This window comes from Neodiprion fabricii, chromosome 3, assembly GCF_021155785.1.
Source record: "Neodiprion fabricii isolate iyNeoFabr1 chromosome 3, iyNeoFabr1.1, whole genome shotgun sequence".
Lineage (NCBI taxonomy): Eukaryota > Metazoa > Arthropoda > Insecta > Hymenoptera > Diprionidae > Neodiprion > Neodiprion fabricii.
Genome location: NC_060241.1, coordinates 32,717,282 through 32,743,813, shown reverse-complemented (window position 1 = coordinate 32,743,813; position 26,532 = coordinate 32,717,282). Strand labels below are relative to the sequence as shown.

Genomic DNA, 26,532 nt, shown 5'->3' with positions numbered 1-26,532 from the left:
TCCTTTTTTTCCGTTTAGGACATGTTTTCGGGCTCTTATAGGAAAATAATAATCAATATTAAAAAAAGTCAAAGGAACAAAAAGAATTACAAACGTATTTCAAGTTATAAATATCCTTTCGCTCCAAATATTAGGATATTTTATCCCTTATGTAAATACGTCATTGAAAAACACGTACTAAAAGTGTCGGAACTTGTCGATTGTGTGAGTCATGAAATGCTGTGGTTTTATCCTCGAATTTTACCAACTAACAAACATAATAGTAATAATTTGAGATCGATATTTCTTCGTGGAAGAGTTGACTGCAGCAGGTATTCAAGAGAATTATTATCGCGTTCAAAATGTACTGAACAGTTTTTACCGTATTTAATTCTATCGTTAAAATTATACATGTTATTTCAGAAACTTTCTTTCAATGGAAATGATAAAGTTAAAGTGTCGTCATTGTAATCATCGGTATAAAGAACGGTAGCGTACGTAAAACTTATCGGACCACTGCGATATTTTCCTTATTTTTCAACGGCTTTTCCTTATCAAAATGCTGCGCAAAGGCGGAAAAAGGAAAAGCTGGGGCCTTCACCGCAGCCTGGAGAAACTGGTATAAGTATGCATACACAAAAGGTCCCTAGATCATGAGATGTGTACAGCTACGTATGAAGTGCATGCGTACATGTCACATTTGTGTGTGGAAAGAAAAATGGCGTTGGTGATGAGCTGATGTGGGATGGGCGTCCTGTTAAATGAGAGTAGATCTTTTTTTTTCACGATAGCGATAATGAATGGTGATATCACGTCAAAGGAACATGGCGATCTTTCAATTTTGAAGTGACAATTATTATCATAGGTGTATTTCTCACTTTGTTCTCGTTCGTTCCCCGTACCATTTTGTTTAGTTACAATTGTGTGTTGGTAGGAAGTGCTGAATAATATAATTCCGCGATATCTGTATGTAGGGGTGCGTGTTGTGCCTCTTGAACAATAACAACGGAATATAAATCTCAACACCACAATTAAACAGCATTAATCTTCGCCTCGAGGGCTGTTTGTAAGAAAATGGCCCGCGAATATGATCATTTGTTCAAGCTGCTGATCATCGGAGATAGTGGTAATTTCCTTTTCACTTTTTCCTCATTCCAAATTTCACTTTCGTTTATTCGTTACAATTTGCTGCGATTAATTCGTCCGCTACTTTGTCCTACGATGACACATGGCTTTAACGCTCATTACTTACATTTCTCCGTTCTCGTTTACATATCACGTGAATACTTTTCATACATCAGTTAATTTTCAATATTTGACAAGATAGCAAACAAGATGTCAAACCACCTGTAGGTATCAAATTTTCCCAAGCATGATGTTTTAACTCTTCACATGGGGATGACAATCAATTTTAAACCCGAAAATGTTAGTAATATGCGTTTGGGTCAAGGGTTACTTGAATGCAAGCATGATGTGTCATACATTTATTTGAATAACTACTATTTAAACGTTATACAAGAATTTATCATCATACAAACAATTGTACAATCCGTAAACTATTTTCTGTCCCGATAGACCCACAGATCAAGAACGCACTTTCAAGTTTATATTCTTCTAAAGCTATTCATGTGAAGACTAGTCATTATTTCATATACCATAGAAGAGATATTTTGAGATTTTTTTAAACAAGTACGGCAACATGATTATGCATTGAAAATATCGGCCTACAAAACTTTGATTTCTTTCACCCTTTTACACCAACATTGCATAATTTTGACTTGCTATATTGAAAATCAATTGATGGTCTCTAACAAATTTAAGACTGGTATAATAGATCTTTGAATCAATAGTAACGCTGGATCAGCGAGCTTATTACACATGATAACAATAGCTGGGAGCATCATAAAGAGAACGTGATGTCTACTTTTTAAAGGTGTAGGAAAGAGTTCCCTGCTGTTGCGGTTCGCGGACAACACCTTTTCCGGCAGTTATATTACGACAATAGGAGTGGATTTTAAAATTCGGACGGTAGAAGTTGATGGGGAAAGAGTGAAGCTACAAATATGGGACACTGCAGGTCAAGAACGATTTCGAACGATAACATCTACTTATTACAGAGGAACACACGGAGTAATAGTAGTATACGATGTAACAAGCGGGGATTCTTTTGCGAATGTAAAAAGATGGCTTCATGAGATCGAACATAATTGTGATGTGGTCAACAGGGTATTAGTAGGCAACAAAAACGATGCCCCACACCGCAAAGTTGTCCTTACAGAAGACGCTCAGAGATTTGCTACTCAAATGGGAATTCAATTATTTGAAACGTCTGCAAAAGACAATATCAATGTTGAAGAGGTTTGTAATGCATCGGTTAATTGCTATTTTGATACAATTACATTGACAATTTAAACATAAACTGAGTTCAGAGTTGCTTCACTTCATTAGTAATAATGTTTTATTTTCAAAGATATGAAGAAAAAATACAGTACGTATAGCTTTTAAGATGAATTCTTTGTATGAAGTGACATCCAAAATGGTTCAGTACGATTCATTACCGTTTGCTAGTCAGTTGGTTTTGTTTTAATCCATTTTTTCAAGTAGTTGGAATGCTTATCTATAACAGTTGTATGAAATCAGATTCACATGGCAGTTTTACTGACAACAATAATACCATGACATTTAAGAATACCGTTGAAAGTATTTTGACTGATTTTTTTCCTATGTACTTTTAGATGTTTATGGCTATTACACGCCAAGTGTTAAGAACCAAAAAGGAACGGAAGGAACGTCAAGCTATACAAACCAAGGAGACCGTAAACTTGAGCAAAAGTACTAAGCAACATAGACGCAAATGTTGTTAGCAATAATATACATACCCATATACTAAATATATATGTATGTATATATATACATATATATACACAAAAAACATTACCATCATTTCCAACTATTATTTGCTACAATAAAATAGCGCAGAATAAGACAGAACTAATGTTACCGATGAACATCAAAACAAGATGATGTTCCAGATTTTATTTATAGCAAATTTCTGTAACGTAGCAGGGTAGTTAGTTGTTCATTTAATACGAAGACTATCACTTCACATTTTGAATTGGAAGGAACGAAACAAATGATAAACAAAGAGGGCATGAAATCCTTGCAGTACTTTAGATAAGTGTGTTAAATTAAGTACAAACCAGTAATGTAGTTCTTTGAAATACGACGTTCAATAATGTGTGGCTCTCTTGAACTTGAGCTTAGAAATTTGCTTATTCTTCTCCACGTGAGCTTGAATTTTACTATTAGAAAGAAAAGTTCAAAAATTTTTAAACGGTAACAAAAATAGAAATTTAATCGATAAACCTTTATGGACATCAATAAAATATTGATAAAATCACCGTCACAGACAATTTTGTCATGTTCAGCCACAGCACAAGTTGTCTGTATTAATCTGTGGTATGTATGATAGTCAAGGTAGTACACATCAGCTTCCCATTACAATTTCAGTGCTGCAATTAAGTACATACTATTGTTTCTAATATTGTTACTATTATTAATTATTGCTATTAATTTTTATTTTATTTCCTCTCCTTCAACGCACATCTCTAATTGGCATTTGAACTTTCATCTTGAAAAATGTACATACACTGTTGCCAGTCTCGACCATGCCTAAGTATATCTATCTCAACAAAGTGTATTCAAACTCTTGTATTGTTATACAATAATAAAGAATTGTATTGTAATATTAATTATTATACATTTATATTATAAATAAAATAGGCGTCTACGCATTTTACAGTTGCCTATTATTTATTCATTAGTTACCTTCCTTTTTTAACTTGTTAATATACACAATGTGTACCACATACTTGAAAACAAACTATACATTATAAATATCAAGTATGGCACAAGTGAACTTGGCACACAGGATACTTGCTGTTTTGTCCGTTTACTAGAATATTTTATTAAAATTCATCTGGCAAGATCTCAAAAATTAAGGCAAAACTGAAAAACATAGGCAAAATAGGAAATAGAAAAATGACGTTATGTGTAGTTGAATTCCCTTGGTTATATATATATTATTTTTTTTTCCAAATATTTCAATTGAGAGTCTAAAAACAAAGAACATATCCTGAATTGGCAGTATTGCAATATCTTTGGAGAACAAAAAGAATTTCTTGTTAACCACACAAAATTTAATTGAAAGATAAAGCTTCGTGGGTAGAATTGCACTTTAAACATGTAAATACATGGGCGATCACCATATTTGCATCCTTTGTTTTTAAATAAACTGTATCACTTGTCTTCTCCAAAAGAAGGTTAAATAAAATTATTTGTAACAATAGCCACGAGTTTTCTCCGAATTTCATAACTGTCTGAAATATATTCAAATTATTTGTATTATAAAAGTTTTTTTTTATCTTACATTTCGTATTTACATCTCTCAGAATACACAATTACGTTGATTCAATGCGTAATCAAAACGTGATCAACAGTACTAAATAAAAATACAAGGCAACCAAACCTCAAGATTGAGCCATGAGCTACCAATGCACTGCCTTCCCATCCTTCCTCCAAATAGCTGCTGTTGTGATTGTTATTCACGTGATTCAATTGCCTGCATGTGCACAAAACTTTTGTCTCCTCACGTTCTGGCAATAATGCTTTGTTTTTATTGGCAATATTTTTTATCGCATTCACAGTTTCTTGATCTTTACTTAATATGCTTCTTGCTTTTTCCTCCCCTTCACTTTCTGTCCTTTCCGGATTTGCGTAATCACAAGAGTATAAAATATTATCTACTGTAGTCCCATGCTCACTGTAGTTTAGCAATTCGTAACGATTAGTAGTCTGAAAAAAAAAGATAATTAAAATAATGTGATAAATATTGAACGGGTAAAGTGTTCGTTTTAATGTTTACTTATGGGTATCAAGTGAATACAAAATCACGTACGGAATCGGGATTGCCCGGTGTTCATTCCAATATACCTGATGGAAGTTAGAGGAAAATACTTTCTTATTATTTTTACATCGTTGCCTAGTATTATACCTCGAGCGTTTAAATATTATAACGAAATATTTTAAGGCGATTGTGAAATATTGAAGAGACTCATCAGGGATGTTGACAATACAGAGTAGCATATTCAATCTATCAATAATTACCAATTAGGTATACATCTTAAATTAGTCGAAAGCAAAATTTTCATGAAATGTTTGTGTTAAATGAAATATTATTATAATTATAAGTCCAAAGATACAAATAATGCATAAAATGATATTAAAATTTAATATTAAGTATAATTGTACACGTCAGTTTGTTAAACAAAAAACATTGCATTGCATACTAAATGAATAAATGGATTTTGAATATGTTGATAAGAGTGCTATTAGATTGTTTACAGAAAAAAACTTTTGTAGATGTACAATTTACCAAGTAGTATGTGAGTGTACAATGGTTAGGTGTATTACCTCATCGTAAAAAATGACAGCATGTTTAGATGACGTGCATTGGCAGTTTCCATACTTGGATAATAATAAATCACAGTCAGCTCCATTTCCGATGCTGAGTGTTCTACTTGTCATGAATGTCGGGGTTCCTGGCTTTCGACTCAGTGGAAACACCACAGCTCTTGCTCTAGATTGGCAATGAACAGACATATAATCGTCTCCCATCGGATTCAATATCTGTTCTAATCTCTGTTGAGCTAAAGCTTCTAAGACTGGTCTCTCCAGTAGCTGTACTCCCTCTTTGACAGAGTGTTGGCTTATATTTTTCGAATACCTAATTGAACTATCTATTATATCTGTATCATCTGTACTTCTTTGATTAACTCTGCTTTTTTCCTGCTTACTTTCTAGATTGCTTTCTACGTCCGACATAACATCACCATTATTAACTGGTTCATTATGTGATTTTTCTGATCTGTACGTTTCCGTCGGATGCATTGTTGGCTGAATTACGTCATTCATTCTATACAAATTACTTGGTTCAATTTCTGGTGGATTCGCATAGTGATATTTTACCGCAGTTGGCACTTGAACCCTGGTTTTTCCATTGAGTTTGACTTTAACCCTGAAGGGTGGATTAGTTGCTCGGGCTTTTCGAAGAAATTCCAATTTTACAGATTGTTGATCCAGCCGCTTAGATGCATACTTATCCCACAATTTAAGGCGCTCTGTAGCACCACATGATGGCAGTAAATTTTGGTCTATAAAATGGTTCGGATGATTGGGACACATCCAACGTCCTTTTGGAAATGCTGTAAGAGGAGGATCCAGGCAATCCTGGTGAAAATATAGTGGGCAGTAATCGCAAACTATCAATGGCGCTTTCCGACAACTTTTCCCGCATTCAAAGCATAAACGAGCTGGCAGGGGCACCATCAACCCATTATCCAAGCAGTGACTCTTCCCTAATAAAAGAAATGAGATATAAAATAGATTTTTAAATACGATAATTTCTAGTACTAGACTGGGTGTAACAAAAGATTTTCTGTATTTACTTTTACGTTAGTAAGATAAGTTGTCTGTGGAGAACAATTTGGGCTTTACCCATTGGTTTTAAAGTAAATAAATAAATACATAAAGATATAAATAGTAATGTCTGTTTAATATTTTCAGTCACAATATTTTGTTTCCAAATTTTGAGTCAATATAGTGTCCGAACAAGTATCCAGGAAGTTTTGTTGTAGGGCAATTATTTGCTACAGATTTTTGTCAGGTAAAGTCATTTGGAGATAAAAGAATTTTACCACTTGGAAAATGATAGCATTATTAAAGGAACAGCATAGTTTGTTAATACGAAGAGCATTTAATAGCTGAAACTTGCCATTGTTTGTACAAGAGTTTTGCTGCCTTCCTTTTTTACCAGCTGAAGGATTTATTTTGTCTGTTCCAGGGAATGTGATTGGGATTTGCAATTCTCGTGGAAGTTCAAATTCTCTTGGATTCAGGAGGGAAGCAGCCAATGCTAGGGTTTCCAAGGCTGATTTTCGCCGTTTCCTTTTACCAGCACTACTATCTTTCTTAGTAACATCCGCACAACGGCAGGCATGACACATCCATTCTCCGTTTGGGATATCCCTTGCGTCCAATGGAGGGTCGCTACAAATAACAGAAGTACTCACAAGGTGAAGTAGAAAATTCGAACAACAGGGTAATGTTAAACTTAGTACAGTTATAGTCATTCTGTTGTTCGCATTGCAAACTTGACTGCAAATTGTGTGACAACAGATATCTTAGGACACTCACTGACATTGGAGATGGAACGAAGCTGGACATTTGTCACAGCATATGAGCTCTCCTCCATCGCGACAAGCATCACAAGAGTCTCGGTTGTGACCTCGGCCGGGTCGCTTGAAGTATGGATGAGTTTTTTCATCTTTATCTTTCTTCGTTTTTGTTGTTTTTGATTCCTCTGATACGGGGGGCGCTATCAGAGCTTGGATTTGCTGTAGAAGTAGAAACACGCTAATTGAACAACTGCGAAGATTATAATTTACAATTTCAAAAAACCGTTGAGATAGTTTAGGGTTATGTTACTCACTGGCATGAGCCCGCCGGCTGTGCCCAGGTCGTATTCGACGGTACTCATTTTACCGTCGAACTATGTCCAAGGATTGTTTAAACGACTCGAAATAGGGTTGAATAGAGTTTCAAATAAACAACACCAAACAAACGCTATTTCGATCATCGGCAACCATTGATGTTTAACCTTTGCCGCTGTCACCTTATACCATGATGTTCGACCCACAGGTCGAACCGCAACACGGTTCTAGCTGTCTCGTTGTTTTCCAGTTTTTTCTTGTGCATTTTTGGTTGACTGAAGGCCTAGCAATGAAATCAGGATAATAAATCGAGGGCACGGCGACCTCGTTTATCGATCATCATTGTACAATTTAAACAAAATATTTTTTGCATATACATACATACTTCATATTAATAGTTACACCTGACATGAGCGAGTCAATAAGTACAGATGTATTTAGAATATCGGACACTGTCAGTATTTCTGTTCTCGCTCGAAATTCTCCCACCGGATTCGCATTTGCGCGGCGCCAGTCGCTGTTGGGCAGTGCAACGGAAAGGACGTACTTCGACGCTACGGAATCCAGATCGAATTGATCACTGTATCTTGACCAAACTTACATCCGATAAAATCGTAGACGTGTGGTCAAAGGAAAGAACGAGTGAGTGAAATTAGAATAGTCTGTAAGCGATGAAGGTGAGTTTCGTGTCATGTGAAACTTTAGCTTTCTTCGTCGAACTTATCTCTATATGGGAAGTTGTTCTTTTTTTCTTGCCATCTCATTTTGGGCGAAATGTTGTATTGCTTTCTGCTCTTCGATTGTTTGGGCAGTTGTCACCAGATGGTTGTAAATTTGAAAGAATCTTCGAATCCGTACAAATTTTAACGGTCAGCGCCGTGCTACCAGCGCTGAATCGATAAAATGAACGCGAGTCGAAAAGGCTGGGGAAATTAATTTCTTTTTCAAAGGTAATGTTGATCATTGACTGTTAATCGAACACCAGGTTGGTGAATTCGAATTGGAAAATTCGATGGGGTGATAACAAGCACTGATCTGTTGCGGAGTTTATGCATGTGCGTGTGAGTGTGCCTCTTTTCAACATATTCGTTCATTCGCGGGTCCGTTCAGGGAATCTGGCTAGGGGTAGGAAAGTTGCGATGTACCGCGATATTATTAACTTTTGTAATCCATAACGTCAAGTGGTCTCAGAGATTCATCTTCTTAAAGACTTAAAGTTTTCAGACCATTTCGACTAATGAGTTTAACAAAACCTCATCTCAGATTTTGGTTCAACAAAACGCCATCTCAAAATGCAAGTCATCGTACATCCGAAGTGATCTTCAAGGACATGCGACGTTTTTCTACGAAATTCTGAGAATATGTTTTGTTGATCCTAGCCATTAATTTGTGAGTGTTCAAATTTCAACCATGTCTAATTTTCCTTTTCTTGTCAGTAGGTAACTATTTTTCACTTTTCATTCCATTCTTTTATTAAGTCAATATCAATCGTCATTTCATTCGATTGATCTCTGTAATCAGCTGAATGGGAAAAATGCATCTCTGGGTCATCTATCACGTTCCGTAGTACGCTAGATAGTGAGAGATGTGGCGCTCGAAAACGACTACCGACCATTCCGCCACACACTAATGCATGCCTTCCTACTTTTCTCGCAGATTCGATTCTCATGGGAAACAACAATCTGGATTGCAACGTGTTGGATTCAAAAAGATGTAGATGTAGACTGTGTTTCTACAGGAGTTTTCGGCAAATAATAATACAACAAGGTTTTTTCGAGAGATTAATCGGTGGCTCATCTTTGCGCGTAGATTAATCACGCGTATCGGATGCGCCTTTTGTACGACGATTTTTCATACGGTATAATATAAAAAAGTAAAGAACTCTTGATGTTTTGAGCCTTCAGTTCTTCAGTGAATTTAGTAACAAATAATGAAGTGCTCAAGTTTGACCGCGTTTTTTGCGCGCTGATATCATACTTTTTGGTTCTGAGAAAAAGCGGAGCATGTCCAAGCCGCGCACGACGCGTGGGGACCAAAGTCGTGGGCTGTATAGTAAGTAAAGGATGTTGTACAAGCGTTCAATGAATGTTGTAAGTATTTATATAATATTTTTAAGGATTACAATAATTTTTTCCTCTCCTTGTCAGTGCATTCATATAGGTGTAACTGTCACTCTGCTGATTGTATTATTTTTAGTAGCAACTGTCCTTTTTCTCTACTTCACTAGTGCTTTGCAAATGATTAATTGTTTCAAATACATATTCTTTGGTTGCAGTCAATATAATTTGCCTCATACTATGGAATTGAATATTTTTTGTTTAGATATGTGTTCTTTTTATTCTTATGTGTGTCCAATTATCCTAATCTCTCATTTTCTCATAAAAACAAACATCTCTCGTCTCAACAAATAAGACTATGATCTCTGTATTATTCACGGTTTTCGTGATGGTAAGTGAGTCCTTTTACCGGTGTGCCTTCATCATCGAAAAATTATTATATAGACTAGCCCCGGGTACAACGCATGTAAGCAAGCTAGTGATTGGAAGGTTCGGAAGCTAACCGCTACCCGTAGCAGCACTATTCGAACTAGAGAGAAGGATATTGAAGCTAGCTTCAAAAGTAAAACACCAGCTAGTGCGATTGAGTACTGTTTTCGCTGTTGGTTGTGAGAAGACTGGAAAATCGTCGACAACTTCAATTAGGTAGTGAGTCTTGAGCGATAAGTGACCATGAGGATCCAGTTGTCTGTGGTCCGGATTTATGGTTAGGATAGTCGCAGGATTGCGTAGTTGATTTTTACAAAAAAGAAAATGAGTACTTCCCAAAAGGTGTCAAAAAGTAAGAAACACAAAAAGGGTGGAAAACGAGAAGACTTCGATGATAACGATGATGCGGGGCAGATAACGGAAAAAATATCCGAATTGAGCGTGAAAGAGCCAGTCCAAAAGTCTGGTCAAAAAACGCATGGTGCCCAGATGGTTTCTAAGGGTAAGAAAAATAAGAAAAATTCGAAGAAGGGGGACTTTTTTGACGATGAGAATTCCGGAGATGAGGCTGAAAAGAACGAATTATACGTTGAAGATTCGGACGCGGATCGAAACGAAAAAATTCACGCTGCCCAGCTGGTTCGAAAGGGCAAAAAGAATAAGAAGAACGCTAAAAAAGATCACTTATTCGACGATGAAAACTCTGCTGAAGAAGCGGAGATTTCCGAACTTGCCGTCAAAGACTCTGATGATGAACAGGTAGAAAAAAATGTTGCCACTCCGATGACCCGAAAAGGTAAGAAGAACAAAAAGAATAAAAAAACGGATTTCTTTGACACCGATAATTCAGGGGATGAAATTAAAGAAATCGCACGACTGAGCGATGAGGGATCAGAGGCGGAGTCGACCAGCAAAGCAAGTTCTGTCCAATCAAAGCATAAGGGTAAGAAAAATAAAAAGAATGCTAAGAAAGACGAGCGCTTTGAAGATGAAGAAGTCAAGAACAAGTTAGAAGATTTATCCGATGAGCTAGGCTCCGAAGATCCAGATGAGGATGGTGAAAAGGTATATACTGCTCAGATGGTGCGAAAGGGTAAGAAAAATAAGAAGAATAGCAAAAAGCCAGAGTTTGTCACAGATATAAGTGACGATAAGCTGATGGAGGAACTGCCTGAAGTAACCATTGATAAACCCGTGGTAAAGTTGACCCATAAGGAAAAAAAGAAATTGAAGAAACAACAAGAATATGAAGCTACTGTTGAACTTATGACAAAGAAAGGTGGCCAAGGACACAGCGAATTAGAATCCAATTTTACCGTATCGCAGAGTATAAATCAAAGCAGAGGCCAACAGCAGCTAGATAATGCAGTCGATATCAAAGTTGAGAATTTCAGCATCGCCGCCAAAGGAAAAGATCTTTTTACTAATGCTAGTCTCTTAATTGCTCAAGGAAGAAGATACGGTCTTGTCGGTCCTAATGGGTAAGCATATATTTGTCTATTTTGAATAAAGCGTTTCATATGGATCACTTGACGACCATGCCATTTTTTGTATTGAATTTTATATTGATACATAAGTAAGTGCTTGTGTCTGGAAGATGCGAAATTTTTATACAAGAAGCTTTAGCCATTCCTAACTAACTTTCTGCTTTTAGACATGGTAAGACAACACTGCTTCGCCATATAGCACAAAGAGCATTTGCCATACCACCAAACATAGATATTCTTTACTGCGAACAAGAAGTGGTCGCAGATGATACACCGGCTGTAGAAGAAGTGTTGAAAGCTGATGTAAAGCGCACAGAATTAATGGGAGAATGCAAAAAACTGGAGGAAAAAGCAGAACAGGGTGATACCAAGGTTCAGGAACGTCTTCAGGAGGTATTATACATATAACATGGTTAACTGGCATTTATTCAAAATTTTAATTACTACAGAACTTAGGTATCACTTATTACAACTTTCTGGTGATAGCTCATTTTCCTTTCTTTTGTTTCAAGGTTTATGACGAACTTAAGGCGATCGGCGCTGACTCAGCAGAACCTCGAGCACGTAGAATCTTAGCTGGTCTAGGGTTTAGTCGTGCTATGCAAGATCGAGCAACAAAAAATTTCTCCGGTGGTTGGCGAATGCGTGTTTCATTGGCTCGGGCTCTTTTTGTAGAGCCGACATTGTTGTTACTTGATGAACCGACAAATCATTTAGATCTAAACGCTGTTATTTGGTTGGATAATTATCTCCAGGCTTGGAAGAAAACTTTACTGATAGTATCTCACGACCAGAGTTTTTTGGACAATGTATGCACAGACATTATACACTTGGATCAGCAGAAATTATACTACTATAAAGGAAATTATAGTATGTTCAAAAAAATGTACGTTCAGAAGCGTAAAGAACAGATTAAGGCTTGGGAAAAGCAAGAAAAACGGTTGAGAGATTTAAAATCTTCGGGATCTAGTAAAAAACAGGCTGAGAAAAAACAGAAGGAAGCTTTAACTAGGAAACAGGAGAAAAACAAATCAAAAATACAAAAGCAAGAAGATGATAATGGACCCCAAGAATTATTGCAAAGGCCTAGGGAGTATCTAGTCAAATTTAGCTTCCCAGATCCACCGCCGTTGCAGCCGCCTATCCTTGGACTGCATAGTAAACTCATCTTTCTGATACTTATACTGACATATGTTTAGTCGTAAATATGAATCTATCTAACATAGAATACTTTATTTCAGACGTGACGTTTGCTTATGCGGGCCAGAAACCGCTATTTATCAATGTAGATTTTGGTATAGATTTGAGCTCTCGAATAGCAATCGTTGGCCCTAACGGTGTTGGAAAGTCAACCTTTTTGAAACTTTTAACTGGAAAGCTTGAGCCGCAACAAGGAGATTTGATTAAAAATCATCGCTTGGTATGTGAAACATGAGCTTTCTTATTGAAACTGTCGGTTAGCTTGTTACTAACCACTCCTCAATTTTTAGAGGATAGGTAAATTTGATCAGCATTCTGGAGAGCACTTGACAGCCGAAGAAACGCCGTCGGAATACTTGATGAGACTCTTCGATTTGCCTTATGAAAAAGCTAGGAAACAATTGGGAACATTTGGATTAAGTTCCCACGCTCATACAATAAAGATGAAAGATCTTTCCGGTGGGCAGAAAGCGCGCGTTGCGTTAGCGGAACTCTGCCTTAATGCTCCTGATGTCGTTATTCTCGATGAACCTACGAATAATCTGGATATTGAATCAATTGATGCTTTAGCCGAGGCTATGAACGAATATAAGGGTGGTGTGATCATAGTTTCTCATGACGAACGACTCATTCGTGAGACGAGTTGTTGCCTATACGTCATTGAAGATCAACGAATCAACGAAATCGACGGCGACTTCGATGATTACAGAAAAGAGCTTTTGGAAAGCCTCGGGGAGGTTGTGAATAATCCTAGCATTGCTGCCAACGCGGCAGTCTTGCAGTGACCGTTTGCAGTTCGTAGCATTTAGATAAAAAAAAAATTATTTGGATCAAGAGATTAATGTCGGTGCAGAATCTCTAGGTAACTGGGCTTAAACAATGATTCTGGACTAGCACTATCAACAAAAAAAAAGATTGAAAATATTAGAAACGCTTCGTATTTATTCACCCATATAAAAAATTGTGGAAACCGGAGCCATCTGCGAATCTTGTACGTATAATGAAAAACATAAATTAACGAGAAAAAATCGAAAATAAGTCCAGCATGGTCTTCCTAATTACCCATTCGAAATCCGAGTATTTTACCAATTATTAAGCGAATTATTGAACATTTGGAGCTGTGAAAGTGGATCCGGTCCTTATTTGGAAGAGTACTGAGTGATGCACAAACCTTGTGGCTTCCAGCATTGAAAAAAACTCTAATTTCTGAAGGTGAAACAAAAATTCTTCGAATTAAGAACTAAAGTTTTGTTTTCATTCAGTGGGAGTTTTCTTTTTTTTTTTTATTGTCGACGAAATAAATGAAATAGACAATTCATGCAAAAAAGGATCAGCATCATTGTATGCAACCAATGATTCCAGGTGCCACATGAGTTTATTCATTTCATATTGTATAGCCTTTTACACAAACGCAAGACATTTGAATCAATCGGCCTTAATGAATTTGTGTAGACAAGAATCAGGTTTGAAGAAGTATGGGACGGATAACGTGTCGCACTGTATCTATATGATAGTTAGGAATATAATAAATATTGCAATTGATCGATTGAAGAAAAGAAGAGCAAGAAAATAGTAAAATATTGAAGATTAAATTATTTTTATCAATATTGTAGACTCTTTGATATGCTGTAACTGTGGTTTTGTAAAAATTATTGGAGATTCGATTATCAGACGAGTTTTTATTGAACAAAAACCCTGTAAAGTTCCATCAGTTTCTTCCCAATAAGTGTGAATGTCGACAATAATACTGTATTGTATAAATACGAATATAATGCACATGACAATAGGGAAGGGGCTCAAGTTTTTAAATATGTATTTTCATGTAAAATAAGTTTGCTTTATAGTAATAAAATTACATCGGTGCGTTTCAGTTGTGGTAAAGAATAAAAATAAAATTAAAAAAAACTAATTATTACAAAACTCATCGCTTATCAGCATCACAATAATATTTGTTTTTTAGCTTTTTTAACAGAATCGCTAGGCACGCGTAAGCATTAGTAAGTCTTGCCTGTGTATAGAATTTACCAAATCGTTTTTTTCCATTACAAAGATTATTAGCGTCTGTCTTCAGAGAGAGTTGAAGTATTTCGTGTGGCGGGTTCATTCTAAACCTACCGATCATAAACCACTAATGCGTGCAATAATGTTTGAGTACTGTTCTGTCGAAAATATTCGCGAAGCTAGAAATGTGTAAAGATTGTTTACGTTGCACACGATATTTCCGCATATTTGTATACCTAGATATAGCGTACTCTGCATGTTGTAGACGACATTGGTTTTACGGGAAAAGAAATGTGCCAGGAGATTTGAATGAATCCGTTGATATTCATGTAAATGTAAAATTTTGGTTTTGAAACTGCGCGATATTTGCGTTTGATAAAAAAGTATCGTATAACTAAATAACGAAATGCTTTGAGAATAAATAAGTTTTTTCGAGTCATCTTACTTTTTTCATTAAGTTTCTTCAATTTATTTACAACATATCAACACCTACACCCAGAAAAAAATTTATCATCTAATGCTGTACCTGTTAAAAAATTTATTTAGCCGAAGAAAATTCGTCAATCAATCATTTACTTTGGTTACTAAATTTTATTCAAGATTGATAAAAATTGAACTTCACAGCAAATAAATTGTCTTATCAGGTTCACGAACAGATAAACGTCTATTCGATTAACATGATTATTTTTCTGGGAGTAGTTTCTTAATAATAATAATAATAAAAATAATAATAATATCATAATAAGGATGATAATAATAATAATGCATAAAATAAGGCAAAAAATGCATGAGAACTGCAGCGAGAAGGCTGCAACAGCTAGAGAGCGTGACCAGAGATGCAGTTTACATAAAATGGAGGTTAAGTAAAACAGTACTGTTACAGACGGTTTTATCTTCTTTTGCATTTGCTTGAGCTTCGTCAGTGATGGTTGGAACTACAGTGTTCTATTTTCTGAATCCCAGCTTACGCAGAGCCTTCACATCGACTTCTCCATAGTAATCCTCACTGAAGAAATGTATTTATAAATTTAGAACGTTCCAATCAATTTCGTACTATTAGTTCTACGCACGATTTACCCGAATAATTAGCAATTAAATATAAATGTGGTTGATATTCATAAATATTACCTTAGCGGAAAGATTTCTGAGAAAGCTATAAGAAATGATGAGTATTCTCATGATGGAGTCATGATAATATTATAAGAGAGATTTATCCATCTACCTACCCTTTTATTGATATTACCTCGACTTGTATAAAATTCTAAATAGGTAATAGAAAATTGATCAGCAATATCTGGCTAATGATGATATCATTTTCAGACTTGTCATCGATGCCGGAATATTGTCAGAATATTAGCATAGAAAAAGATCCGCAGACAACAGATGAAATTAGACACGTTAGTAAAATCGAAGAACGTGCATATACAACGTCTAAAATCAAGACATTGAGGAACTACGAGAATACCTAGAATTAAAAGTTTTAATAGTGATAATGGATATTATTTAAGTAGGTATGTAGTCACAAACGAGGTAAATAGACAGGTATTACACACATTTCACATCACCACATCACTATAATAACATGCAACAAAAAAAAAAAACAAAAAATACAGTCAATAGAGAGGAGATTGGATAAAAAATATATATTATAGAGAGATTATGTGAACGTGTAATGGAAGCGAAACAAGAAAAATACGGTGATTAATTTTTGAGATTTTTTTTATTTTGTGTTTTCTTCTTTTTATTTAAAAATACGTGAGCAGGGGTGGGTTCAGGATTTTTTTCGGGGAGTTCTTTTTTTTTGTTCGGTTGCTGCAAGGGTACATCAATTAAGAGTTTTGTCGATGTTATTTATTACAAAAAGATTCGATGTCACGGGCCCAAGGAAATAAAAATAGAAAAATAGAAAAATAAAAAAAATAATAATAGAACGTATTTCAGAGTGTTTCAAACCAAAATTCAAATTGTGAATATCAGTAGTAATAATTTAAGCACTGGACCCCACTCTTTCTCGAGTACTCTTTGCTCAATTTAATATTTTTACTCGTGATCGTTCAAATAAATTATTCCGTGACAGGGGCAGAGGGCCTGGCGGGGACGGAGGCGTTGGGCCTGGGTTTGCTCTGATTTGGCTTCGGGGTGTTTCGGGATTCGCCCGAGCTTTGGATTCCAGCCAAGAGTTCGCTCTTTCTGATGCTCTTCAGGTCCAAATCACCGTAGTAATCCTCACTGCAAAGCAGAACCGGAAATCGGGGAATGAAGGACATACGTGGGCATCCACTGGGATGTTAGAACGAGATTAAGCTTCGCATGCCTTTCAAAAACGTGCCAAGTATGTAAGAAAATTAACATCGCGAACTCTTGAACGGCGAGCTTTCTTACTATAAGCATATAGTAGGTTTTTTCCGCTTTCATGCAATTCGGTCCTTCGTCTCAGAGACAGAGGTATTATTCCAAGATTAATGGTTAATAGAAAGTTACGCACGTTAAGACAATTGTGTTTAGTCGAAGCTAGGCATACTATGAATTGACAATAAGTTCAGATTCAGTCGAGGGCCACGTTTAGCACCGTATTTTGATGCACGATTATTGAGAGACAGTAAACGTGCATACAAAACCGGGTACATCATTCATCGACATGCTAATTGTTCGTGCTTCAGTTTTTCGCCTAATAAACTTTAGAAGAAACGAAAAGTGTGAGAGAGAAAATAGACATCGAAGAATAAGATAACAGTTGACAAAGTATGGACGCTTTTAAAAATGCAATAAGTATACAAATACCGTGAGAGTAAGTACCAGGGAGAACATAGAACTACATTCCCAAAACCACATGTATACCTTAAGACAAAAATATCACCAGTATGCGGTAGCTGAAATTTAATTTATTGCTCACCATCCGGGAACATCTTCGGGTTCTGAGCAGGCGCCGCTGCCATCGCTGTCGCCAATTTTGAATACGGTACCAATGGGACAACCATATTCCCTGGCAACACCCTCCATGCAGATGTAATACTTTCTGCAGTCTTCGGGATGAGCGTGCCTGGAGAAGCTTCCGGAAGCTCCGCTAACTTCGCCGGCAGCTGGGCAGGTGAATCCTCCGGCAACCTCTGCAATAACGGATGGGAAATATTCCATTTAGCGTCAATGATTGATGAGCAAAAATACATGAGTGGATATTTAATTACAATGTTCGTCAATTATTCTCTCCTTATAGATTCGTGCGCATGTTTTTGTGATTCACTGATCAATAGTCCGGTCATACGCCGCAAGATTTTTGTTCGCGGTAAAATGACATTCGGATTTTGGCAATGCCATTTCAACGGCATCGCTGATATTATTGAAGTGAATGCCACGCGAACTTTTGGCCCTTTTACTCGCGGCTGACTAACAGCGGTTTTACTACTGCCGTTAACCGCTCGCCGTCCGCATACTGCGGCTGATTAGGCACGGTTTTACTACTCCGACTGACACGCGCGTTTTCACCCATCCGGCCGACCAGCATCTCTCGCAACCGAGGCTGACCATATAAGATTTTGCTACTACGCGGCTGATCGCTGTTTCGTTTTCTACTCGCCCGGCTGACGTGTTGTTGGATCGTACTACTCGCTGGTTTCTGGTGAATTCACGGTGTCGGGCAAACTCACGCTTTCCATCGTCGGGCGAAATTGTGAGCTGTACTTTTTTTCAGCGTTTTAATTCATCAAGGTTTAATTCTTCGAAAACGTTACGACTCGCGTGTAAAAAAAAAAAAAAAAAACGAAAACATTGCAAGCAAATTTTTTGTTCGATTAAAATTTAAACTCATCTTCTGTGAAACCGATATTATTGAAATACCGTTTTTAGAACGCTTCGAACTCTGTTCTGCGTCTATTGACCAAAGTCACAGAAATAAAGTATTTCCGGTATGATATTCTGTTCTCCAAATTTTTGCACTTCTCTATATACTGTGATTTTACTGTTTTGGGAATTTCACGGGACTTCCGATTGGGTCAAATCAACCGTGCCGTCGATGATGTATATACAAGAGGAAAAAATATCAAGTACGTTAAAAATTGTCGTCGAAACGTGTATAAGCGACATTGGAAAATATTTGTACCATCGTTCCTGCACTCGGGGACCTGGTCGGCCCACATGCAGACACGGGCTTCACGGTCGTAGGCGAGTCCAGGGCTGCACTGGTAGCGGGAAGCTTCACCGTTCCAGCAGTTCCAGAATACGTCGCATTTGTCGTCATCGCCGAAGATTCCGTAAAGGCGTGAGCAGTGCGGGGCACTGATTGCCGGTTCGAGCTGCGTCCTCTCTTCGCACTTTACGTTGTGAAGGTAGTCGCAGTTTTCGGTCAAGAATTTGCTGTCGGTCGCGTCGAAGGCGAGTCCGTTTCCGCAGGTCTTGAGTTCAGCGACTCCGTTGTCGCACTTCCAGTACTTGTCGCAGGAAATTTGGTGAGGGTAGAATCCGAAGTCGTCGGGACATTTGAAGCTCTCCTGAGCACTGCAGGCGGCTGAAAGATTTTTACTGTCAATAGATTATGAGCGAATATACGCGGACTGAGAGATCAAACGGAAAGGGTACAGTTTGCAATATTACGTAACGAACAGGATACACGGCGTCTATTTTGATCTCTGGTTTCTTTTTTCTTCCTCTTGCCCGGGCTCGAGTCGTGTGGAATATAATAACAAAATTACCGCTCGATCAGTGAATTATATACCAGCCGGTTACTGCACGGCTAAAGATGGATCAGTAAACTGCGAAGAACGGTTCTTCATGCTCGATGAATTATGCATGTATCGTCGCTTCGGATGTAAATTATTACAACGTGCCAATGGTGATTCCTGATTATGCGCGGTCCGCGAGGCTTGTAAAAACTGGGTGAAGAATCGTGCATGAAATATGTGGCAATGCGTCTCTCTCTGTCTCTCTCTTTCCATCTCTCGAATTATTATCTAACGAACATATATGAGCGCGACTCCGAGTAGGCTGGGCCTTATGAATAACTAAATATCTTACGTAAGGTTGGCTGTACAAAGACTTTCGCCAGACACTTTCACTCTTAGGCCCGGTTCGCGATCGCGGTCTCTCAGCATCCCGTTCACTCGCAGTGCGCACCTCAGAAATGCCCACGTAGGTATTTATACCTATACGTATACCTTATACCTTATACCACTCGTGCGCACGAGTATGTACGTGTACGATATCTCCGTCTCAAAACGAAAATACCTCTGCGTATGTAACTTATGCTCGCTTTCATATTCATTATATACAAAAGTGGGATACAAATTGGCCCGAAAAGTGGGCCCGATCTCGTTTCTTATGCGGTCCAATTCCTCCCGCCTTTTACTCTTAATTTTTTTTAGCTACATTTAATATTGACTCATTTAACCGTGGGTTCGTCATTTTTACTCAAAGTTTCATAGAAAAACAAATTTCGAAAGTGCGACAAGGCGGTTGTTTTTCAGGCCGGCAAGTGCAGCGTTCGGCGAAACCAGTCGTTAAAAAGCTATTAGTAATGAGTGAAACACTCTTATTTGATTCTCTGTTAGCCGCGATATGCTAGAAGTAAAGTTTCTCGATTGTAAGTAAACTCGCGATTTTGTTATCTTTCTTTTTTCTTTTTTTCTTTATCTTCCTCGATTCCTTGGATTCGGTGGATTATTTTACCAACGAAATTACTTTCATTAATAAAAAATTACATTAATAAAATAATGTACCGAATTGAAGGAATAAATATATATATTTACTGCACCCTTGTCACACACTTGCCGCTGCACTGGGTCACACTGTACAGTAAAATTTGAATCTCGGACGCGCATTCGCGAATGTATTCAAATCAAATCTACGTACCGGCGAGAAGGATGGCCGCTAGCACAAAGTACGACCTCATGATGCGTTCTTGAATGTGTTAAAGTTAGGTCAAAGAAAACGTTTTTTTAATCTTGTTGTTTTTATTTTATTTTTAAATTAAAAAAAAATCACTAGCTAGTCACCAGCCCCTGGCACGAAAGACTGTGTTGGCGCCCTGTGTGTGCCCACATTTATATAAGTCATTGGTCACGTGCCTCTTCCCCCTCCATACGGCTAACGATAAGCCTCTCTCGGGCTGTCTTGGGAATTGTTGAAAGAGGGGCTCGACTGAAAATATACAATATCGAAATGCCCGGATTTGGGGGAAACCATAATGTAGCAAAAACTTCCACTATGTTTAGATGGACATATTTAAAGGCCGCTCGTTAAGGACCGCGGGACTTTTCATTCTTGTTCCATCTCATCTCGAGAGAAATGATCTTGAACCGGCCTCGGGCTTCGATATGGGCGGGTAGGCCGCGTTGGGCCTGAGAAATAAGAGAAAAAAAACACCTCAAACCCGCTGGCACAAAGCTCCGGGCTATAAAGGTGGTCCGAATGACACGGACTACAATAATTGCTGCAGGACACGGTTCCTTGGTTTTAGGGAGTCTCAAGTCCGTTTCACTACTTGCTTATTCGAGGGGCTTGTACATGTGTCCCTCGAAGCGATCTAGCACGTGTGCTTGGAGCCTTTCACAGTTGTCCAAGTTTTCAGCTGGCTTGCCTAAATTAGTTATTCGCTGGATAATGCGCCTTTGGTTCTCCTTGTGCATTTACAGCCTTTGATAAGACGCTGAAAGACTGGACTATCGGGTTATGGCGAAGGGTCTGAGCCCGTTTGGATATCTTCCCAAGATAAAGTTACGAAGAAAAGTATTTCCTTCGGTGTCTCAGACTCCGGTCCGTTTTAACATCAGGTAGTGGGGGTGCATAGATGATATTATACGTTATATGGCGGGTATAAAGGTGGCATGCAAAAAGGTAAAACAGGACTAGAGGAGACGAAGGCCATCCCGATCACAGTCATCGACTGACTCAGCTCCAGGCTCCCGCCCCGAGGCGGCATGCTCTAGTAAATCGAATTTCATTCGAATAAATATTCATGCCGGCCTTCCGCAACGCGCAAAGAATCTATTCCTCTCTTTCATCTACGTATATATGTATAATCCGCGCTGTGTTAGACGTCGGTTGTGAAGGTTATGCCTATTCAAATTGAAAATCAAACGGTAGTTCTATCCCTGCGCAGTGTACATGGTACCCGTATTTACGATGCTCGTACTGTAAAACATCGAAAAACCCGCATCGCCGATTACTTCATAATTGTACTTTGCTTTTTGCTGATATACAGTTAAAGATGCCCGAGATCACTCAATTATTGCAACGCATCTACTTTTCTGCACGATACGGTAGCCGCGAAAGATATAAATATAGATATAATCTATATGCGAGAGGAACATTCGGCGACAGGTTGAATCTTCAGCGAAAGGAGAAATCCGTGCAGAGAGTCCTTGAAGAACTCTACCTTCGGTGGGTATAGAATATCTGCGGATGAATCGTTCATAGTTTAAAACTACCTCCGAATAAATTGCTTGCTCGCGGCGGCGGCTACGTTGATTCTTATATCTATCATACCGGAGTCGCGGAGAGTCAAAGATTGTGTCCGATTCAGCGAAGATGATGTCTATATGTGGTAAAATTTGTCACATTGCGTGATTCCGAATAAATATTTTTAAACAAATGTGGCACCTGTTTTCGTGAACAAATTAATAAATATCTCACGCACAAGGAAGTTAAGTTTACATTCTACATACTTCCATGTGCTTATGTAGCTTGACTCATGCATACGTGGTCCAGAAGATTGGAAACAAATAACGTTTTACGGACATCGAATTGGTATATAATAATATGCTTTACATAACACACGGGCAAAGGTAAAAGAAACTTAGATAATGGGTCCAATTGGTTTTTGGCTTCATTTTTCTTATAGCGCATGATTGATTATACCTGTGTCGTAATTTTTCATTTTTTCTTTTTTTTTTTTTTCTTTCGTTACATACTCGTACACGTATTTCAATTTGACATGAAGTTGGTACCGTTCACTGCAAAAACGGCGATATTCTGCGAGAACAAAATTTCCTTGCCAAACAAATGGAGTGAACTCAAGACTTCTGGAATCTAGTCGGCTTCTCGATTCTCAAACCAGACAGCTCCAGAAGCATCCTAAAACGAATGAAAGAGAACGATGGGGTTCGAAACGGATTCAACAGGTAATCACAAATACTCAGATCTCAATCTACAGCTCAGTTTTGAGGTTCGCTTAATGCATATAGTTTAATCGAACGATTCCTTTCGCATTACGCAATTTGTGAAGTGAAATAAAACCAAGAAAAAAAAAAAAAAAAAACGAGAGCCAGCTTTCCGAGAATCACAGATACGACATTCTTTGCAGAGTGACTTTTTTTTCTCTCCGTCGAAGCTACACATTCTTACAATAAATTGCGTCAGGGAGGCGCGTTATACGCGCAGATGAATCGTAGAAAAGAGAAAGATTGTACTCGACCCGTTGATAATTTGACCCATCGCCGATTCGGTGTGTGCCGGTCCTTTTTTGTACATATGTAGGACCATTTGTAACCGGGAGGTTGGGAACTCGCCATGTGGGAAAACGAAGGAACCCTCCAAGTCACGCGCCGAGCAAAGAACAATCGAAAGAACGTCCCTTTGTTCCGTGAGTCACGTCCCGCCGTCGACTCTTCTTGGATTTTCTTTGGCCACGGTAGGATACAACGGTAGCCGTGTCGCGTTGCAATGGTGCAGAGAGTTGGTATAACTCCGACTTCCGGATAACGGTACGATTGCGCCGTTCGTCGAGCTAGCTGCGCCGGTAAATCCTGATTAATATTTCGAAGCGTGAATACGCGCGTCAGACGGACGACGCGTGCCGCGAAACGTGTATTTTCTCGGTGCCAATTGCACAATCTCCGATTCTCCGTACGTTCGCCGTTGCGATGCATGCGCAGATCCTCCGGTTCCACGCGTCCATCTTCGCCTCGGTGTCGACGACTCCGGGGGCTGCAGGATGCAGAGTGCAGGGTGCATCGTGGGCGGAGCGACAGCCTCGGATATCATCGCCGAGATGCAGTAGTGAAAGTGAAGACGCAGAACGCCTGCAGCATCCCGGTCCTTGTATCAGTCTTATACAGGTACCTACCTGCAATCGAGCTCTATTCGGTAAGGTTGTTGACACCTTACGATGGTGCCGTCTCCTTTTCTTACTCTATCCATGCCGAGGCTCCGATCCGTACCCACCACACTCCTACACTTCGGCTAGATTTACACCGAGGCTGAAGAGCCGCTCTTGTGCATACAAAACGAAAATTTCTGCCACGGGATTTTCGTATTGACTAAGCATATCAGCAGTGTCACTTCCGTTCTCGAAATATCCTCGATCTTTTACGGATTTCTGTTTTTCTTTTTTTTTTTTTTTCTTTCCACTGAAAATTAGATTTTGAAATTTTTCTGGCTCGTTGAGATGTAAGAACGGAATCAAAAGTACACAAGAGAAAAATTGGTTCTATCTCAGAGCTGGAATGACTTGATTATCCGTGGCTCTTGTCTATAATAGCAATAAATGAGAGCAAGGCAAAATATGCAGGGGATACGTTTGTAGAAAAATATTACATGCTGCGATCGGCATCGAAGGTTCGATATTCAGGGTGAGGTCGATAATGGTGACTCGTTTTTTTTTTTTTTTTTCTCTTATTGTAATGTAAGTTTTCCTGCGATTTAAGCGATGAAAAATTAATTCTTTATCATACCGCCTTCAAGTCCGTCGCTATAGCCTCGACCTTTCGAACGAGCACGAGTACCAACATGGCGAAGCGCCGCGTCGCGAGTTGTAGAAAGTGTACCACCGAGACTACAGCGTCACGAACCGACGATCGAAATACCAAACAGGTTTTTCGATTTCGGAGGACGTACCAGACCAGAGTTTGCCTGCCTTCTGAAGAGAGGTGGGAAAGAGCGGGATGACGGAGTTAGAAACTGACCGATATATTTCAGCTGCATACCGCGTTCACGCATACGGAATGAATTTTCGGATCCGTTTCAATTTCCTCCGATCGTTTCGATCGCGATTTTATCACACGCGGAGGCGGACGCCTCGAATCGCAACGATTCCGAGCTTCGTCTGCCATATGTCATAACTTATAGTTGTGCGGATCTATATCTGCATGCATCGTACGTAGGACAGAAAAGAGATTGCGAAAATCTTTCGAAGTCGGGGTATTCGTGCCTGGCGATGGTTTGCAATGGGAGAAATATCGTGCCGCTGAAACGCTGCGAAGCCCCCTCACCTATCCATCTTACGCTCACCAGTGTTTAAAGAGCAATTATTACGTAGTCGTAGAACGTTATTAAAATGTTGAGAAAGGCAGCTCGCATCTTCTCGGATTGTGGTAATAATTAATTTTAGTATCTATGAGCGGTGCGAGTTCGATCGTAAATTATTTTGACTCATTGTCGCGACGGTTTAACGATTTCTCAGATCTATCGCTGATAACCCGCACATCGTACCTGGTCGAATACATTTCTGTAACCGTTTTGAATGAATTATTCGCGAATTATTACCGTGCCTTGACTGTTACGGGTGGTTTTTTTTCACCCGGGTATTACGTCTCGGTTAACAATTTGAACAATTTCCGACTAACCTTCAGTTTAGCTACGGGATTGTAACAATGACTGTAACCGATCGCTGCGATCACGCTTATTCAGTGTGATGACCGCCAGGTGCAGTTATGTGCGTCGGAGAATCGAAAGTGTTTCTATTTACTTGTGGCAAGTGAAGTACGTGGACACGTTGAATTTATTTAGATAGACAAATACGCTTCATCGCCTTTCTCCGTTTACTGCCCGTACTGCAGAAATTATAATTATCGTCGCCGTGATAATTTTTGCAACCGTTAATTACGAAACTTGCTACTGGCGCGATCGGCGTAACGTCGGTTCTCAAAACGATAATAAATTTCAAGGATCATGTAATATTTGTTGACATTTCCTTGAATCAATACCTCGCGAGTCTTGTACAGTCGCTAAAAATCACTCGCGCTTAACATAAATTAAAACTGTGAAGGAATAGCTACTGCTGAAATATCATCCGGTAGTAACAGGTATAGGAATGTGGCTTATCCCAAGTCTGGAAAGCTAGAAAAGGTCAGGGATTTCATGCCGCTGGAATCCGAGTAGAATTCGATTAAAAAACCGGAAATTTTACAAATTTTACGTAGGTGTTTTACAAGTTTTAGCCGAATCACGACAAGAAATGTTATTCCCGGTGACGATTAATCGGAATGTTACGGAAACAGTGTCTGAGATACTGTTGTCTCTTCACGTAAAATTATACAGGCATCTCACATTTCGAAAGTATAACTATGATCAAAAAGTTCGAAGGCAATCTCGTGTTGGAACCTTTGACTCGATTATTTCCTATTGATTGGATGTTTAATTGGAATATGAAAGCAGGATGGAAGGTGTTCTTTTTTTAGAAATTTTATTGAATCTACAGAGAATTAAAGATTTTTCTAAAACTGTTCACGTACAAAAAGTTTAAGCACATATTTCTTGGTCTAATCAAGAACGTTGAAAGGCCTGGAAATTACAGAAATTAACACACCTGGTGATCTAATTGATAATATCAAATACTTAACTTACCCTCTCCGATGATCGATTTTAAAACCTTTCATCGATTATGATAGGTCCTGTGATTATTGTTAAAAATAATCCAACGTTTGACGAGTACTTTGTTGTTTGATGAAGTCTGAGAAAGTTGAATTAAATTGTTCCTATAATCGTTTGATTTTGAGAATCCTTTGAGTGAATTCGAGGAAGTGAAATTATTTCGATACGTAAATTATATTCAAATTCACTCCAAGTGGAAAATCGTTGTAAGAAATCGGTGGATAACCCCTCTGGTGCTCTTGGCATTGA

The 26,532-nt window shown here is 38.4% G+C and overlaps 4 protein-coding genes across 6 annotated transcripts; 2 read left to right on the top strand and 2 right to left on the bottom strand.

The window, feature by feature from the left end:
- Positions 1-673: 673 nt before the first annotated feature.
- Positions 674-3,783, top strand: LOC124178907 (ras-related protein Rab-35). Its single transcript, XM_046562698.1, has 3 exons — positions 674-1,105; positions 1,913-2,337; positions 2,715-3,783. Exons 1-3 carry the CDS (start codon positions 1,054-1,056, stop codon positions 2,841-2,843), a joined length of 606 nt encoding a protein of 201 aa, XP_046418654.1. The 5' UTR covers positions 674-1,053; the 3' UTR covers positions 2,844-3,783.
- A 297-nt stretch (positions 3,784-4,080) lies between these two features.
- On the bottom strand, positions 4,081-7,924 carry LOC124178901 (PHD finger protein 12). Of its 2 annotated transcripts, XM_046562688.1 has the most exons (6): positions 7,529-7,924; positions 7,234-7,433; positions 6,812-7,086; positions 5,452-6,395; positions 4,508-4,833; positions 4,081-4,358 (listed from the first exon to the last, which is right to left on the bottom strand). In XM_046562688.1, the coding sequence occupies exons 1-6, from the start codon at positions 7,574-7,576 to the stop codon at positions 4,349-4,351; spliced, it is 1,803 nt and encodes a 600-aa protein (XP_046418644.1). In that variant the 5' UTR covers positions 7,577-7,924; the 3' UTR covers positions 4,081-4,348. The 2 variants fall into 2 exon arrangements, with proteins under 2 accessions (XP_046418644.1, XP_046418643.1); XM_046562687.1 differs by having other exon boundaries at positions 4,081-4,833.
- Positions 7,925-10,109: 2,185 nt separating this feature from the next.
- On the top strand, positions 10,110-14,369 carry LOC124177384 (ATP-binding cassette sub-family F member 1). The gene is made up of 5 exons (XM_046559713.1): positions 10,110-11,496; positions 11,670-11,895; positions 12,015-12,660; positions 12,744-12,922; positions 12,993-14,369. The coding sequence occupies exons 1-5, from the start codon at positions 10,340-10,342 to the stop codon at positions 13,485-13,487; spliced, it is 2,703 nt and encodes a 900-aa protein (XP_046415669.1). The 5' UTR covers positions 10,110-10,339; the 3' UTR covers positions 13,488-14,369.
- A 381-nt stretch (positions 14,370-14,750) lies between these two features.
- On the bottom strand, positions 14,751-20,708 carry LOC124177385 (protein obstructor-E). 2 transcript variants are annotated; one of them, XM_046559715.1, is made up of 4 exons: positions 20,545-20,708; positions 18,800-19,204; positions 17,597-17,810; positions 14,751-15,709 (listed from the first exon to the last, which is right to left on the bottom strand). In XM_046559715.1, exons 1-4 carry the CDS (start codon positions 20,582-20,584, stop codon positions 15,649-15,651), a joined length of 720 nt encoding a protein of 239 aa, XP_046415671.1. In that variant the 5' UTR covers positions 20,585-20,708; the 3' UTR covers positions 14,751-15,648. The 2 variants fall into 2 exon arrangements, with proteins under 2 accessions (XP_046415671.1, XP_046415670.1); XM_046559714.1 differs by lacking the exon at positions 14,751-15,709 and adding an exon at positions 16,405-16,932 and having other exon boundaries at positions 20,545-20,707.
- Between the last annotated feature and the right edge of the window lie 5,824 nt (positions 20,709-26,532).

Coding starts and splice junctions, on each gene's coding strand:
- LOC124178907 (XM_046562698.1), top strand. CDS start 1,054: ATGGCCCGCGAATATGATCATTTGTTCAAGCTGCTGATCATCGGAGAT. Junction 1,106..1,912: donor GCTGATCATCGGAGATAGTG/GTAATTTCCTTT, acceptor TACTTTTTAAAG/GTGTAGGAAAGAGTTCCCTG. Junction 2,338..2,714: donor ACAATATCAATGTTGAAGAG/GTTTGTAATGCA, acceptor ATGTACTTTTAG/ATGTTTATGGCTATTACACG.
- LOC124178901 (XM_046562687.1), bottom strand. CDS start 7,576: ATGAGTACCGTCGAATACGACCTGGGCACAGCCGGCGGGCTCATGCCA. Junction 7,087..7,233: donor TCGTTCCATCTCCAATGTCA/GTGAGTGTCCTA, acceptor TGTTATTTGTAG/CGACCCTCCATTGGACGCAA. Junction 6,396..6,811: donor AAACTCTTGTACAAACAATG/GCAAGTTTCAGC, acceptor TTCTTTTATTAG/GGAAGAGTCACTGCTTGGAT.
- LOC124177384 (XM_046559713.1), top strand. CDS start 10,340: ATGAGTACTTCCCAAAAGGTGTCAAAAAGTAAGAAACACAAAAAGGGT. Junction 11,497..11,669: donor GGTCTTGTCGGTCCTAATGG/GTAAGCATATAT, acceptor TTCTGCTTTTAG/ACATGGTAAGACAACACTGC. Junction 11,896..12,014: donor TTCAGGAACGTCTTCAGGAG/GTATTATACATA, acceptor TTTTGTTTCAAG/GTTTATGACGAACTTAAGGC.
- LOC124177385 (XM_046559714.1), bottom strand. CDS start 20,584: ATGAGGTCGTACTTTGTGCTAGCGGCCATCCTTCTCGCCG. Junction 17,811..18,799: donor CCCCGAGTGCAGGAACGATG/GTACAAATATTT, acceptor CCGTTATTGCAG/AGGTTGCCGGAGGATTCACC. Junction 16,933..17,596: donor CCCGAAGATGTTCCCGGATG/GTGAGCAATAAA, acceptor TCTGCTTTGCAG/TGAGGATTACTACGGTGATT.